Below are 17222 nucleotides of genomic sequence, written 5' to 3'. Positions count from 1 at the left end.
CATGACATCCTATGATTCCAGCCTGGGTCGTAAAATTCTTCAAGCTGGGCACCACAGGTGGGTCACATATCACATATTTTTTTCCCCCTCTTTCTCGGACTGCATTAAGATGTCTCCAATGACATTAATGAGGATTTTTTTCACCGTAAAATCCATTTCTTGCTGTAGTCATTGGGGGACACCGATCTCGCTCTCTGTTTTTCCTACTTGACCTGGGTTTTTGATTGTTTGGTTCGGTTTCTGCCCAGAACAGGTTATGTTTGGTTTTATATTGCTTCTTCTTTTATACAAACTGATTAGCCTAGTACCTGTGGAAGGGGTATAGACTGCATAGGAGGAGACAACTTTTTTTTTTTCTTTTCTCTTTTGTATACCTAGTGGCAACATCCTTGTGGCAGGGCCATGTACCCATAGTCCTAGCCACTTAGAAGTGCACGTATTGATAGACTGCAATACTGAAAGACATAGTAGTGTAAAGCTGGAATAACGTATGCAGTTTTGTTAGATTTACACATACCATTTTGTATGAAGTTTTCGGCTTTTTTTTTTTAAGCCACATCAAGAATACAAGAGTACAAATATAAGTTGTTACTTTATCCATCGTATGGCGGATCAGGAACAGTGTCCTGAGTACTGTTCTAAACAGAGACCAGGACACGGATGTGAAAAGAGCCTTAGATGCATTATTGATGCATTTTTCTTATGCGAGTGCAATTTTATAGTTTGGGTCACATTTTAAAGGTAGACTCCAGTCACAATTTATACCAGTAGCACTAGAAAATGTTCATCTTACAGGGGTTGTCCAGTCTCTAGAAATTGGTGGCTTATCCTCCGAATAGGCCATTAATATCTGATCGGTCGGGGTCCGACTGCCGGGACCCCTCGCTGATCAGCTGTTTTTAAGGGGTGTCTGCTCGTATTGTGAATCGCCGACAGTTGCGGCGGTTCACAGTATTGCAGCCTTCTCCCATTCACTTCAAAGGGAGAAGGTTGTAATATTGTGAACCGCCGCTACTCCTGTGTCGGTGATTCACAGTGTGAGCAAGTGACCGGAATGAAGGGGAAGCAGCGCTTGTACGAGCGCTGCGGCCCCTTCAAAACAGCTGATTGGCGTGGGTACCGTCAGTCAGACCCCGACCGATTTAGATATTGATGGCCTATTCTGAGGATAGGCCATCAATTTTTAGGGTCTGGACAACACTTTAACTGTTCAGAAGAAAAGGTATGGATCTCAGCCCAGAGTCAGTCTAGAGTTCCAAGGTTCCTGCAGTTAAGAAATCAGTGGGACTCCCACCAATGTAATCTTATGACATGCCTCAATAGCACATCACAACATTAATAAAGGTGAACAAAAAATAGGCGTCCTGTTTCTTTTCTTATTGTCAACATCATATGACTAAAATACTGTAAGCTGTAATAGGACACTGCTGTTCTCTTACATATAGAATATACATGTACAAACCAGTAGACAACCAAAAGTGCAATACAGCAAAAAGTGTGATCCCTTAACGGGAACAGAGTAATAATGCAAAATTATATGACTTTCTAGACATTATCTATTATCGCGTCGGTAATGTAGCCCAATGCTGCTGGCCCTTTGTATGTGTGTAGGATGGGTATATCTATTCAAGTAACGCCCTGTTCACATCAAGTTTATGGCCTCTGTTTAACGCATACACTGGGAAAAGCTCCCTACTACCACTATTCCATATTTTTTGTTTGCGGTATATTGAAGTATACTGGCGTGACCAATGTCAAAACTCTTTTGGCCTCAGTCAGGCTAATACGACCCTGTATACGTGTTTAACATATACGTCAGGACCTTTCCTAGCGCACACGCTAAACATACAACAAACTTGATGTAAACAGGGCCTAAGCTACAGCCACTCTGATTGGCCTGTAAATTTTACCAGAATTCTGCAGGAAATTCTAGGGTGAGAAAAGCCTAACCTATCTTCAAAGTAGTTGAGTGCAATACAGGTTGTGGATTTCCACTCAGAATGGGATTTAAATGTTTAAATGTCTTTAGGTTGTATATGTCTAAACCTAACCTATTGTACATTTATATCGAAAGGTCATTATAAAAGTTTGCTTACTTCGAGTTTCCTTCCGGTTCAATTGCAAGCACAGAAGGGGAGCTTCATCAATAGCGTTGTAAAATGCATAATTTTATGAGATGACACAAAATGGCACAAGTTGCTCGAGCAGAGTGTGTATGGGGAGGGGGGTCTGGAGGAATAGCTGTTCGGCCGACAGCTATGAAACGGTTTTTCACCTTTCGATAAATAAGTCTAAGGGTCAGTTCACGCGTTGCGTAAATACTGCAGATTTTCCGCAAAGGAATTTGTTGCAGAAAATCCGCAGCAAATAGAGTAGCAGCAAAGTGGATCAGATAAAAAAAATCTCATCCACGCTGCATAAATACTAAGCGGGAAAGAAAACGCTCAGAAATTAACCTGCGGTGCAGAGTTTTATTCCGCAGCATGTCTATTGCGTTTGCTTAAACGCTGCTCGTTTGTTGCGGGTTTTCCCCATTAAATTTAATTGGATGGTATAACTCGCAACAATAGCACTTGTTGCGTTTTTTTTGCAGTGTGTTCGCAGCGATTCTGTTGCAAAAAACGCAACGCAGAAAAAAAAAGTAATCTTATGCTTACCCAGGAGTCTGTGTTTCTTCCTTCAGGCCGGCCTCCTGGGATGACTTTTTTCATCCTATGTGACCGCTGCAGCCAATGACAGGCTGTAGCGGCAGTCACATGGGATGAAACGTTATCACAAAGGGCCAGCCTGGATGACGTCAGAGGGCTGGCATCCTGGGATGACACTTCAGCCGGCTGCATCCGTCTCCTGGGAAGAAACGTCATCCCAGGAGGCCGGCCTGCTAGCGGGTCCGGCTAAGTGCTGCAGTTTTCTGCAGCGGATATTCCGGACGAAAGACTGCAGCACAGTTTGGTGCGGTTTTTCACCCGGAATTCCCTGTGGTGCACAGGGCGAATACGCTGCGCGCTTTTACGCAGCGTGTCCGCCTTGTGTAAACTCAACCTAGAAGTACTTTTAACAGCTTAACCTTTTTTATTTTATTTTTTTGGAGTGAGAAGACAAATATCACAAATTTAATGCAACTTTTTAACCTGTACTATTTTCACCAAATCAGGCAGGAACTTATTAACTTTTAATACTGTGGGAGCTGTTGGACATAGTGTAAAGGCTTAGTCTAATCAGACATTCGTTTCCGGCAAACGGCTGATTTTACCATGGGAAGTGGCCAGCCATCCACTGCCGCTGCAGGGGAATTGTAATATTACATAGCAGCCATTCAGATGAGCGGCCATCCTTGTAATACAAGGAACATTTAAATCTGCTAGAATGGTACACGCTTGTCCAGAGTGGCCCACCGTTCTGGCTTATCGAAGGGTCCTGAGCGGGCGCCCCACTTTTATGATGTCCATATGCCCTGATAGGACATATGGACAGGGGTTAACTTCATGTTTTAGACGCATGTCTTGTAGCCCCATGGTTGATTCTCATGGTGAGCTACTCCACTGTAGAATGTCGTTCGGCCCTCGCGCACCTTCGTAGTCTACGTTCACTTCTCACATGAATGGCACATGGTGCTCCGCAGTTTTCACATCGGTTATTCCCAATGGTGCCATTTATCCACTCATGATACACTTTCACCACAGCAGCACGCGAACAGTTCACAAACTGCGCTGTTTGCTTTCGGGCCAAGGATGGCAGTTCTTCTCAAATACTCATCCCTTTTTGCAACTCTGATAAAATTGCCCCTTTTACCCATGGCAACAATGAGTCATAAGTGTTCAGACAGCCTATCACACACCTTATATACCCACCAAGCCAGCCCATGACATATCAATTCCTTCATGGGCTACGCGCTGCCGACGTTGAAAGTAGGAGGTGGTCATAATAATGTGACTCCACGGTATAGTAATAGTGGGAAAGCAAAGTCCTTCCCTTGTTTGTGTTTTAGGAATATCTATTGTAATGGTGTCATTTAAAGGCTGTAACGCCTTGCAGAAATACCCTATTATAAAAGTACTATTAATCCTTCTGAAGTAAATTTATAGATAGGGCATTGTGTATCCTTTGTATAAGCTTAGCTTCTCCGGCTTTTTATTGCGTGATTCCTTACTCCCCCCCTCCCTTCCGAGCACTCATCCCCCTCCTCTCCTCATATGGGGTGGGGTTAAGCCTTCTCACTAATACAGAGATCTGTGCATCCAATCGGCTGTAGGCTTGGTGTAAGGTGCCTGTGATCTGAACACTGCAGAGAGATGCAGGGAGATGTCTCGGTCTGTAAGATGTCTGTCTGAAGCAAGCATCAATTGCTGGATGAGAGGATGGATGTGTGCTTCTTCCCCGGTGACATGTCTAAATTGCAAGCAGACGGTGGTGCTCATAGGAGTGGATCCTTTTCTTGTCTGAATGCATGTATTGTATGTGCTGTATAAATGCTCTGGAGACATGGGGAATTCTGTCAGCTGTGTGCGGAAGCCCAAGGAGAAGAGACCTGAGAAAGAGAAGGAGCCCAAGTCTGGAAAGAAAAAGAGACATTTTAGGAGAAAGAAAAAAAATGAAGGAGAGAAACCGGAACAAATGGATCAAAAGAACGGGGAAAGGGAAGAAGCAAAGGATGTATCAAATAATACATGTGCATCTATTGAAGAGCCTGACAGCACGGGTAGCATTCCTAAAGAAGAAGGGAGAGTGCTCCAGGTCAGAGAGACATTTCATGGCATGGTGCATAGAGCTCAGCTGCTGAATCCTACAACTACTCAAGAATCCCCACCATTAGGGACTACAGTCATAGCTCGTATTGTGGACAACCCAGCAGAAAAGAAGCAACGATCATTCAGCACTATGGCGGCTTTTGACCGGGCTGTTAATAGCCAAGCTATTCTGCTGCCTATCCTAGATGATGACCTGGACAAATCCGTCAGCTATAGGACTAGCTCTTGTGAAGAAACTAACCTTGGATTGTCCTCTCAAGCAAAGGATAAAACAGGAAGGGGTGTACCTGTCACGCTGTCCTGGGGACCAGAACGCTTGTCCTCAGGCTACGGTAGTGAGCCCCTATCTCAGCAGGAGCAGGTGGGAGTCTGGATACCTTTTTGTTTCTCATATGCCTTTTGTCTAGTATATATTTTCATACAGCAATATCAAACCATTTACTACTTACTCTATCAGTATCAATAACTGAATTGCAGGTAGGAGAAAATGTGATTTTTAGTGGCAGAGCACATTTCGGGTTGAATGAGCTGGTTGGTGAAGTGATTTGAGCAGATATGCAGAGCATACATCTAGTGTGAAAAGTCACACTTTGCTTTGAATAATGCAGTGTGAGGCAAAGAATAAGTTTGATCTATTTCTTTCTACAGATCTCTGATATTTATGTCAGTGGAGAATCAGGAGATATGTCTGCCAAGGAGAAGCTGCTCCTATGGACGCAGAAGGTGACGGCAGGATATGTTGGGGTGAAGTGCACTAACTTTACCTCTTGCTGGAGTAATGGCAAGATGTTTAATGCCATTATCCATCGCTACAGGTGAGTGCATGTTGAGTCCAACCAATGCTGAATAGTGATTTAAAAGAACAGAGAATTGTATCCATTGTTTTTCTGTTTTTAGACCTGACCTGGTAGACATGCAGAAAGTGGAAATTCAGAGTAACCAGGAAAACCTGGAGCAGGCATTTGAGATAGCGGAGAGTCTGGGGGTAACAAGATTATTAGATGCTGAAGGTATGTTTAACCAGCGAATATTGTTAATACGATATATATATTATATATTATAGATTATAGATTTGTTGTTTTTTTACTTAACATGACCTCTGTTTCACTTAATTACTTCATTGTTTTTGTTTCCTACAGATGTGGATGTGGATTCTCCTGATGAAAAATCTGTGATCACATATGTGTCTTCTATATATGATGCCTTCCCCAAAGTCCCAGAAGGAGGAGAGGGGGTCAGTGCCACTGTAAGTGTCATTCAGAATGGTAGTATTAATAGTGTTGTTGTGTTTTAGATCCTAGTGCTCATATGTCTTGTCTGGATTCCTCTTACAGGAGGTAGACTCCCATTGGTTGGAGTACCAAGAGAGGGTAATGTCACTTACACAATGGATCCGTCAGCATGTACTTCTGATGTCTGACAAATCGTTACCACAGAATCCTGTGGAGTTAAAGGTACAGCGATGAGGGCTGACAGTTGTAGAAGAAGAATCACACTAGAGCATGGTGGACACCTTTTATTCATGTGTGCTTTTTCTTCTAGGCACTTTATAATCAGTATGTACATGTAAAAGAAACTGAAATTCCAGCAAAAGAACAGGAAAAGGCACAGATCCAGACATTGTATCAGATGTTACAGGTGTGGTTTAATTATTTTTTTTTATGCCGTTTTTGTCATACGGCAAGTTTTGGATTCTTTTCATACCCTATTTCTTCCCTGTAAAATTTCGGCTTTGTTAATAATTTGCCCTTTATGTCTATCGTTTAGCACTTTTATCTCATTTATACATAACCGACCATGTCTCCCAAGGTTTAAAAGTTAATGTGATAGACACAGCAGTGAAAGGGGGTCCCCATAAAATAACAATTCTGAACAATAGCATTGTGCTATGTCGCTGTTCTTCCTACTGGAAATTTGTGAATAAATTGACAACTGGGCGTTACCATTCCCCTTGTCAAATAGGTGTATCGCTACACATTGTGACACTGTCAGCACCGATTAGACAGTATCCGACGTGGTCCGCAAAATTTAGGATGGCATACATTGACATATTTTATCAACAAGTTCTATCCTCAGAACTTCTATGTGCTGCTATTTTCTATCACGTTGGAGACATCTGTACGATATGGAATGTGTTCGATCATGATATTTCCTCTACAGGATTTTATTCTCTCGCTGGATTTAACTTTGGGCCATTTACTATGTCATCATGAAAAAAACATGTCTTAATGTCTGAACTATTTAGCAAAATGTAAGGGAGGTATTTTTTTCTGTCTTTCCTATAAAAGACCTGGATTGAGTTTGGCCGCATCAAACTTCCTTCGTCTTTTCATCCCAATGATGTTGAGGAACAGTGGGGGAAGCTTATACTCTCCATGATAGAGAGGGAGAAAGTTCTTCGGCCGGCAGTGGAGAGGTTTGTGGATCTATTGTTTTTCTAGACAGATTTTTTTTCCCCCTGATCATTCTATTATAATGGATTCTGTCTTACTCTACAGGCTTGAACTGCTCTTACAAATTGCAAACAGGATTCAGAATGGCTGCCTTATCTGTGAAGAGAAGCTGACGCTAGCAAGGAATACACTACAGTCTGTAAGTAAGAATAGAAGCTGTAGATAGTAACTTACTATAGATGTACTGGGGACATTTACTGAATAGAATCTTGTAAAAGGTGGATAATTGGGAATAGTGTTTTAGGTGCTTGAGTAGATGGTGTGTTACTTTGTCATTTTGGACAAAAGTGTAGTATGAATCCTAGATAGACGAAAAGCAGTATAGAAAAACAAGCAGTATAAGATACACATTACCCAAGAAAAACAGATCCCCCTCATTGACCAGGCCCTTAAAACCCCATATTGAGACAAATTGCAAATAGTGCAGTAAGAGGTCAGTAAACCATATAACAATAAGTTAGTAGCGCATAATACCTTCCACAATAGTTAAAAAGTTAACAGGTGGTAAAAAATAACACAGATAAGGTAAAAGAGGTATACAGACCAGAACAATGGGGGGATTCAAATCCCAACACGTGTTTCGCACGTAGTTTCTTCCGGGGGCCATCATATTTCCTCTTGATTTACATCTTTTAGGATGCCGCTAATGTAGAATGTGGGCAAAGTACTCAACAAGAAATCGAAGTTTTGCAGTTCCTGCAGGAGAGTGAAAGTCTTCTCCGGCAACTTCAGGCAGATGTTCAGATTCTGAGAGATGAGAAGTATTTCCAGGTGGATGAACTCGCCTTCAGGTACAGGTTTAAAAATGAACATTGCTTTGCTTTGGTTTTACAACTATTACCTCTTTAATATATCAACTGCAAAATAGCCGTTCTAATCTGATTTGTCACCATATACGTATATCCTTGGACAAGTATGACTTCTGTGCTGTCCTGTTCTATTGCTTGCTATTAGATAAGCAGTTTGTGTTGTCTGATAGCCAGTCATCTTCCCTTGCTCCGTACAATAACATGTTAATATGGGGATCAGACTTTATAATTTGACAGTTTTGTTTGTCTGTAGCCACAGATCTACTATGTGTACATGTGGACAATCGCACAATGAAGAGGAGGGGCGCACGTACTGCAACACAGGTTTAGAAGAAAAAAACATTAATCTGAGTTTGGTTTATTTTATTTAACTATTTAGAGTTCTACGGATTCAGGACGAGCTTCTGACACTGAGACTGGAATATTCCAACTTGTACAGGAAAGGGAACTTCATCAGCTCAGAGCTGCAAACCTCTGTCTCTCTAAGGACATCTCAACAACCAGGTTTTCAAACATCAGCTACTTCTTCCACTTCTTGGTTTCGGAAACCAATGAGTCGGGCAGAGCTGCTTGCTTTATCATCATCAGAAGATGAAGGTAGCCTCAGATTTGTTTATGAGCTTCTTGCCTGGGTGGAAGAAATGCAGGTGAGTTAACTAGTCTGCAGTTAAAATAAATTGTACTGATTATACGCACCTTAATTCCAGTTCATTAAACTATACCAAACAGGTGTATAATATGTATGTATGTATTGACGAGTGATGTATATTGCAAAGTTAAAGTCTATAAATTTAGTGCACCACATTTTTGAAGAAATTTAAGATGGCGTTCAGGGACGTTTTGCTTTTGTAAGCCTTTCCCATAGTCTCTCCTACACATTTGGCTTCTATAATCTGGGTTAGTGGATTCCATTTTAACACAATGGACCTTATTTATTGAACATTTACCATGTTGACCATAGCAGGATCTCCACTTTTATTAACTTGCTCAAAAATGCTCTGTGGGTGGTAAGCAACAAGGTCTTTTTTTTTTTTTTTACCATTTTTATAAGAGACCCAATGTATGTTAGGAAATAACGTTATAAAAAGTTTTGTAGGCCACTATATTGGAATGTAGGTGAAATGTTTATTAGATTATTCCGATCTAATAAATTGTCGGCATAAGACTAGGATATTCCATTACTTTATGATCAGTGTAGGCTACAGTGCTGGAAATGGGGCACTGCACAGCAAGGTGTCCGGAAAACTTAGAAGGGGACGCAGTGTTAAATCCGTGCTGCAGCCCCTTTATTCTCTAGATTGGTGGGGGTCCCAGAAGTCAGACAGCAACTGATCATAAACTGATGTCATATCCTAACAATAAAATGGTAATACCCCCTTAAAAATAAGTATTTACATTAAACGATTGTTCCACAAAATACTTAAACACTGCTTTTTTTTCTTCAGTTAAAACTGGAACGTGCAGAATGGGGCAGTGACCTTCCAAGTGTGGAGACTCAGCTGGAAAATCAACGTCAAGTACACACCAGCGTGGAGGAGTTGTCCTCAAGTTTGCGAGAAGCAAGAAGTTATGAGGTGGGTGTGTGTATAAATGTATTCTGAGACAAACGTTGGTGTAATTATTAATTCTTCTGTACATAAAGGGTCATCTTTTCAATCACTGGAATTTCCACCTATGTCTCTTCATTGTGGGAAAAATAAACAACGTTTTTTTGGCCATGCTATATAAAGAAATAAAAATGTCAATTACGTTGTTCATCTTCTTTCATTTCAGGTTAAAATGTCTCCAAATTTCCGCAGCAGCTATAGAGAAACTTTAAGCAAGCTTGAAATACAATACTGCAAACTCCGGGTAAGGATATATATATATATATATGTATGTATGTATGTATGTGTGTGTAAAAACTATGAATATATATATATTTGTACAGCTTCAAAAAGGACATAATTTGACCACTTTTCCGTGTAGGAGACATCAAGCTCCCGTTTACGCCACTTGGAGAGCCTTTACAATTTTGTCTCTCGAGCTACATCACAGATCATCTGGTTAAATGAGAAGGAAGAGGATGAACTTGCTTATGACTGGAGTGATGGAAATTCCAACACAATGATGAAGAAGCAATACTTTTCTGTAAGTATAGCACAGTTCAAGAGATCTTGTATGTGAATACAATTGACGCTTGTGTTAGGAGTTGTACAATGACATTCATATGATATACACTACTTCAGATAGTCATCAGGCCGATTATATTTCCTTCTCCTCTAGGAACTTACACTGGAGTTGGAGCAAAAGCATGATGTCATTCAGTGCTTGCAGGAAACAGCTGAGTTACTGTCCCTGGAGAATCATCCAGCAAAACAAACTGTAGAGGTACATATATGGACAGGTTGATTTACCTAGAGTAGGAAGAGGGTCTACATGGACAATTTTTATATAAAATCAGCGATAATGTCATTGATAATACCATTAATTAGACAATAGGTTACTATTTAACCACTAACACTGGAAAAGATTGTCCTATTAAAATATATCTTGCTATTTTAAGCAAATATTATAAAAATGGTTTGGTCACCAACAAATCAGTCGGAGGACAGTCATATGAGGTTATCTAGGGTCATTTGGCTTATGCACTCCTTGTGGTGGTCCACTTGGAGCCCCCAGAATAAGTCTTGGATCTCTCCTAGGCTAGGGATACAGCCACCGTGTTATTCCAGAGAGGTGCTGAGTAGCGCTAGAATCCAGTGGGGGTGACAATAACTTTCCTTATGCGCAAACCCTCATAGAGCGGCCCTATAAATCTATTTCCTAGTGAACCCTGAAATACCCTAATGTGTAAACCCAAATGCATTTCCACCAGCAGATAAACTGGTATCATCAGTGGGATAAAGAAGTGGTTTAATTGGTAAACAAACCATTGTGAAAAAGGCCTATTGACCGGTGTCCCGTATGGTGACCGTTGGAGCAGGTAGCATCATATAAGCAGCTCGGACCGCCACAGTTTTTAAATTAATTGTCCACCCCCAAAGTTGCTCTAAACCAGTGAGAGGATTAGGTGATTCATTAATAGTGTAAACGTCTTAATCTATGATTAGGGTTAGGAGGGAAAGACAGTCACTTAATTAGTCTGTTTACCAAATAGTCCCAAATAAAGAGCAATGTGTGTTGAACGTGTCTCGCTATTGGCAAATTTAGCATGTTTGTGTGCTTTTTTGCTTGATCACAATATGTTGGTGTCCAAATCATTTTTATAATTTGTTTAGAATAAGGCTGGGTTCACACGACCATGTTACGTCCGTAATGTACGGAACGTATTTCGGCCGGAAGACCCGGACCGAACACAGTGCAGGGAGCCGGGCTCCTAGCATCATAGTGATGTACGACGCTAGGAGTCCCTGCCTCTGCGTGGAACTGCTATCCCGTACTGAAAACATGATTACAGTACGGGACAGTTGTCCTGCAGAGAGGCAGGGACTCCTAGCATCGTACATCACTATGATGCTAGGAGCCCGGCTCCCTGCACTGTGTTCGGTCCGGGTCTTCCGGCCGAAATACGTTCCATACATTACGGACGTAACATGGTCGTGTGAACCCAGCCTAAAAGTTATATTTGAATTGGAAAATCTGTTTCAGTGATAGTGACCATTTTATATAGCCCATAATAAAGTCATTCCTCCAAATCTGTAGTTGTTCATTATTTAAGTTTGGTTTTTTTGCGTGTGATTTTTTTGTAAATTTTATTTTAGGCATATAGTGCTGCGGTTGTCTCTCAATGGCAATGGGTACAACAGTTATGTCTTTGTGTAGAGCAGCATTTAAAGGAAAATTCTGCATATTTCCAGGTAAGTTAATTGTCCTTCCTATGTTTAGTAAAAATGTTTTTTATACTTTTAAAAGCTAATCATTCATTGTTATCCAACAGTTCTTCAGTGACGTACGGGAATCAGAAGTGTATCTGAAAAATCTCCAGGAGTCCATTAAGAGGAAATATTCCTCTGACCGCAGTACTAGTATGAACCGATTGGAAGACATGCTGCAGGACTCTATGGTTAGACGGAATTTAATCTCTTCTGTTGTCTGTTTACTGTTAAAACATCCACCTGTAGTGTATGTGTACATGTGTTGCCATCTCAGCCTTCCTGATCTTTTTTAGGAAGAGAAGGAACAACTCATCCAATCCAGGAGTATAGTGGCCAGTTTGGTTGGCAGATCCAGGAACATTGTACAACTTAAGCCCAGAAACCCAGAACACATCCTAAGTGGAACGCTGCCCATCAGAGCTGTATGTGATTACCGGCAAATAGAGGTATGAATTGTGAGATTTCCAGGAGATTATATTCTAGCAATGATTAAGGGAGATTCTCGTTTTGTGGCATTGATAACACTTTCTGCTTGACAGATTACAATAGGTAGAAATGAAGAATGTGTACTTGAAGATAACTCTCAAAGAACAAAGTGGAAAGTGATTAGCACAACTGGAAATGAGGCTATGGTACCATCTGTGTGCTTTCTCATCCCCCCACCCAATAAGGAAGCAATAGATATGGCTGTCAGGTGATTATATTGTGTAACATGGCTTGTGTCACTAATCCTGAAAATGTGGATCCTTTTATTTGATAACACTTGAACTTTTGCAGGGTGGAACAGCTGTACCAGAAGGTGATGGCGCTTTGGCATCAGTTACACGTAAATACGAAAAGTTTGATTTCTTGGCATTATCTACGCAAAGATGTAGACTTGGTCCAAGGATGGAACATGGACAAGGTGAGATGTCTGTGATAAGTCAAGGTGCAATAATATGGCATCTACTGAACGCTCTTCTCATTAGAACTCTGTCTTTAGCTTAGGGTTCTGCCTTTGGCAGAACGTCTGCAGACTCTATCCAGTCTCCAATCACATCTGGATGATTTCCTAGAAGATAGCAGAGACTCTCAAATATTCTCGTCTACTGACCGCCTCAACATGGAGCAAGATGTAGAAACCTGTAAAGAGCAATGTAGGAAGCTAGTGGACCTCATTGAGGCTGGTGAGAAATAGTTGATGTGGAGAATCACCTGATAGCTTTCAATCTGACACAAGGTAACATGTTTTTATGTTGTTTTCCTCCTTTTTTAGAAGATAAAGATGAGTCTTTAGCCCAAACATATTTATCAGAACTTCACAACATTCGTCTGCACTTAGAAGACTGTGAACAGAGGCTGGTGAGGAGGTTACAGAGTCCCTCAGGCTGGGATGGAGATGCCATACATGAAAATACTATGAGGATATCGGAGCAAGAGGTTTGCACACGTTCAACTAATATATTGGTTTCTTGGTATTTCATGGTGTTTTAACGTATGTTGTGTTTATTATTCTGTGTTTTAGAAAATGCAGGAGGAACTAAAGAGATTAAAGTCTGAGATGTCACTGGTATCTGAGCGCTGTGACCACTTCTTGCATATGTCTCCATCTGGCTCCAGAACCCCAAATATTCGCTCACAGCTGAACCTTCTAGTAGGGAAGATGGATCAAGTCTATGGCCTGTCTTCTGTATTTTTGGAAAAGTGAGTGGTTTACACTAATTATCTGTCACTGAGTGATCGAAATATCATCTTAACATGTTGACATTATTTTTCTGACTATTTAGTATGTTACTTGCCTTCCAGTTTCCTTAGAATTACATATACACACTAAAGTTTGGTTGTGTCTGTAGTTAAGTTATGTTTTGTGGCTTATAGTGTTGCCCAAGCAAAGCCTGAGATGCACAACATCTCTTAAAAATAAAAGTTTAAGAAGTGCAGAGTCACTTTTGCCTAGGTCTACATGCACATATTTTTATATATTCACCAGAACTCAAGCAACCAAAAATATCAGCGATATAGATTCTGCTTAAAAAGGCTGTCACCAGATTTTGCAACCCCTATCTGCTATTGCAGCAGATAGGCGCTGCAATGTAGATTACAGGAACATTTTTATTTTTAAAAAACGAGCATTTTTGGCCAAGTTATGACAATTTTTGTATTTATGCAAATGAGGCTTGCAAAAGTCCAAGTGGGTGTGTATTATGTGCGTACAAGTGGGCGTGTATTATGTGTGTACATCGGGGCGTTTTTAATACATTTACTAGCTGGGCGTTCTGATGAGAAGTATCATCCACTTCTCTTCACAACGCCCAGCTTCTGGCAGTGCAGACACAGCCGTGTTCTCGAGAGATCACGCTGTGTTGTCACTCACAGGTCCTGCATCGTGTCAGACGAGCGAGGACACCGGCACCAGAGGCTACAGTTGATTCTGCAGCAGCATCAGCGTTTGCAGGTAAGTAGCTACATCGACTTACCTGCAAACGCTGATGCTGCTGCAGAATCAACTGTAGCCTCTGGTGCCGATGTGTCCTCGCTCGTCCGACACGATGCAGGACCTGGGGAAGTGACGTCACAGCGTGATCTCTCGAGAACACACTGTGTCTGCACTGCCAGAAGCTGGGCGTTGTGAAGAGAAGTGGATGATACTTCTCATCAGAACGCCCAGCTAGTAAAAGTAGTAAAAACGCCCCGATGTACGCACATAATACACGCCCAGTTGTACTTTTACTTTTCAACACGCCCAGTTGTACTTTTGCAAGCCTCATTTGCATAAATACAAAAATGGTCATAACTTGGCCAAAAATGCTCGTTTTTTAAAAATAAAAACGTTACTGTAATCTACATTGCAGCGCCTATCTGCTGCAATAGCAGATAGGGGCTGCAAAATCTGGTGACAGAGCCTCTTTAACATTTCCGAGTCTTGGAGTCAACAGATGTTTTGACAAGGGGTGATAAGATGTGTAACTGCTCAACTTCTCACCCAAAACCACAAAAAAACCAAACAACCCCCTCTAAATGTGTCAATTAGAGAGCACATATCCTCTGATTGGTAATATGAAGCGAGGTTCGTGTATCCACCCTTACACACACCTATATTGCACCTAGAGCTTTGATCCTGGTTTCATTTGAAAGCTGAGATTCTGGAGTTTAATTTGATACCATCATATCATCAAAGCTAAGCTCTAGCCCTTATACTCTAGCCACAGCAAGCGTAGGGGTATAGTCCCATTCGGCTGAGATTTCTGTGACTGTCCCATTCATCTGAATAGGGCCTGCAGAAATCTATGTGCATTCTGCAGAAACAACCCCATGCAGATATTTGGGATGGATTTTTTTTTTAATTGCAGATGTCTCTGTAACAAACATGCTTTGTTTGAATATACTCTTAAAGTCAGGACATCTTACATATGTCCTTGGCATTTAAAAGGTTAAGATCATCTTCCACCAGCCTCCACAGTCTCTCTATGAAGCATCACTCGTCCTCCTTGATTCTTTGAGAACACTTGATTCTTATAAATATTCCTATTTTTCGCCCTGTCAAAATCAATCTGTAGATTAAATTCTGCTCGATTTACTGTACACTGTTGCTTATTTTTAGAAAATGTTTTTACTCAGAATTTCACATGTGCACTTTTAGAGAACTTTTTAGCATGTTTGTGAAATACTTGAAGAGACTTTATAAAAAGCTACTGAGTTCAATATTTGGGGTTCAAAAAAAGTGAAGAAGTGGAATTTATAAAGAGACCTGACACAAAGGTGTAGCCTTTTGACTTGTATTCCCATTTTTCAGACTTAAGACAGTAGATGTGGTTATACGGAGTCTGCAGGGTGCAGAAGCTCTTGTTAAAGGATTTGAAACACGGCTGAGTCCGGAAGAAACCATTGCTGCAGATCCAGTAGCTATTCAGTGTCAACGAGACTTATTACAGGTAGGTTCATAGCTACATTTATTAGTCTTGCACAGCATGTAAATACTTGAAACATGTTTGATGGGTTCCTGTTGATGTTTTACAGCAATGGCTGAATGAAGCAATAGAGAAAAGCAATCTAATTTCTGCACTTGAGGAGGATGTTGCAAAATCAAAAGAAGTAAGGGAGCGCCTAAATCAGAAGACTCCAGAACGTAGTCTTGATGTAGATCAATATCAAGAAAGGACCGTTAAGCTCCGGGAACGGTGGAGTGGTGTGCACACTCAACTCGAAACACGGTATTTTGCTTTTCTTTTCATTTCAACTAATCTTTTGAAGTGATATTTGCACTTATCTATTTATTTGCCTTGCCTCCTTTTAATATATTTAGGCAATCCGAATTGGCTACAATACGAGATGTATTAAAAAGTTACAGGGGACACCATGACAGTTTGATCCAATGGATAGAGGCAACAAAATCCCAGCAGGAAATGATGAAGCCTGGACAGTCAGAAGATAGGAGAATCTTGTCTGAGCAGCTTAATGAACAAACGGTAATGTTTTGCATAATAGATTTTTGCTCCATTTAAGGGTAACAATCTCCCAAATACATTGGGGACTTCCCAAATTTGAGAAGCCTATACGCGTAATGCTCTTTCCAAGGGTCCAATAGTTTATGCAGTCATTTTCCAGTAATAATCCGATGTGTGTTTTGGAGTCTTCCATGCAGACTAGCATTAAAGGGGTTCCGCACTTTAGATATCTATCCACAGAATATGCCATACATGTTTGAAAGTTGAGGGTCTCTCCTCTGGGGTTTTTACCTATCAACACAATGGGGGTTCACTAATCCCCATTCGGCAAGCAAAGCAGAAACTATATATAGAAGACTAAATGTGGAGGTGATACACAGAAACAAGGGGGACATCGATGTACTAAAAAAAAACACAAAAACAGGCCTTACTTACTAAATGGGTTGGTAGACACCAGTTCCCAACAGGACGCAGACACGTCAAAAATGCTACAGAGGGAGAGGGCTCAGGTGCATTAAATAGTAATATCCACTCCCACTAGACTTGAGGGGAGTGGCTGCTTAGGGTTGTCACTGCACACAACCAAAGCTTCAAATCAAATAATATGCCAGTTGCTAGGCGCAGCGTATCTTACCGAATCACAACCTATTAGTCACGCATGATAACACTGAGAAGCCACTCCCCTCAAGTCTAGTGGGAGTGGATACTACTATTTAATGCACCTGAGCCCTCTCCCTCTGTAGCGTTTTTAACGTGTCTGCGTCCTGTTGGGAACTGGTGTCTACCAACCCATTTAGTAAGTAAGGCCTGTTTTTGTGTTTTTTGTAAACGGAGAGGTGGTCACGCCTCTCTCAATTGAAGTCTACTGGAGTTATGGTAACCAATAGACCACAATATCTTTCACTTGAGACCATTTCATAGAAAGCCAATT

General features: G+C 41.1%; 1 protein-coding gene and 1 long non-coding RNA gene across 23 annotated transcripts in view; one reads left to right on the top strand and one right to left on the bottom strand.

Moving 5' to 3' along the window:
- Positions 1–17222, top strand: part of LOC142742883 (microtubule-actin cross-linking factor 1-like) — a 236195-nt gene that overhangs the window by 118168 nt on the left and 100805 nt on the right. For 12 of the 22 annotated variants that reach the window (XM_075853080.1, XM_075853090.1, XM_075853095.1 and 9 more), the window contains 24 exons: positions 5397–5563; positions 5646–5758; positions 5888–5994; positions 6083–6202; positions 6291–6386; positions 7037–7164; positions 7247–7340; positions 7838–7992; positions 8390–8657; positions 9456–9584; positions 9784–9861; positions 9979–10140; positions 10276–10380; positions 11754–11849; positions 11930–12055; positions 12161–12313; positions 12407–12561; positions 12645–12771; positions 12850–13033; positions 13123–13286; positions 13372–13550; positions 15640–15778; positions 15864–16057; positions 16150–16312. In XM_075853080.1, the coding sequence (XP_075709195.1) occupies positions 5397–5563; positions 5646–5758; positions 5888–5994; positions 6083–6202; positions 6291–6386; positions 7037–7164; positions 7247–7340; positions 7838–7992; positions 8390–8657; positions 9456–9584; positions 9784–9861; positions 9979–10140; positions 10276–10380; positions 11754–11849; positions 11930–12055; positions 12161–12313; positions 12407–12561; positions 12645–12771; positions 12850–13033; positions 13123–13286; positions 13372–13550; positions 15640–15778; positions 15864–16057; positions 16150–16312 (3402 nt within the window). Of the gene's footprint in view, positions 1–4279; positions 5110–5396; positions 5564–5645; positions 5759–5887; positions 5995–6082; positions 6203–6290; positions 6387–7036; positions 7165–7246; positions 7341–7837; positions 7993–8389; positions 8658–9455; positions 9585–9783; positions 9862–9978; positions 10141–10275; positions 10381–11753; positions 11850–11929; positions 12056–12160; positions 12314–12406; positions 12562–12644; positions 12772–12849; positions 13034–13122; positions 13287–13371; positions 13551–15639; positions 15779–15863; positions 16058–16149; positions 16313–17222 lie in introns of those variants that run through there. The other 10 variants (XM_075853076.1, XM_075853086.1, XM_075853085.1 and 7 more) reach the window with 2 other exon arrangements.
- The window catches only part of LOC142742888 (uncharacterized), a 62467-nt gene continuing 53645 nt past the window's right edge, over positions 8401–17222 (bottom strand). The window contains exon 3 of the long non-coding RNA XR_012881456.1: positions 8401–8638. This is a non-coding gene — a long non-coding RNA (uncharacterized LOC142742888). The remainder of the gene's footprint in view (positions 8639–17222) is intronic.

The sequence above is a fragment of the Rhinoderma darwinii genome, chromosome 2 (assembly GCF_050947455.1).
Source record: "Rhinoderma darwinii isolate aRhiDar2 chromosome 2, aRhiDar2.hap1, whole genome shotgun sequence".
In the NCBI taxonomy this organism is placed as follows: Eukaryota; Metazoa; Chordata; class Amphibia; order Anura; family Rhinodermatidae; genus Rhinoderma; species Rhinoderma darwinii.
This window is presented reverse-complemented; position numbering and strand designations above follow the sequence as displayed.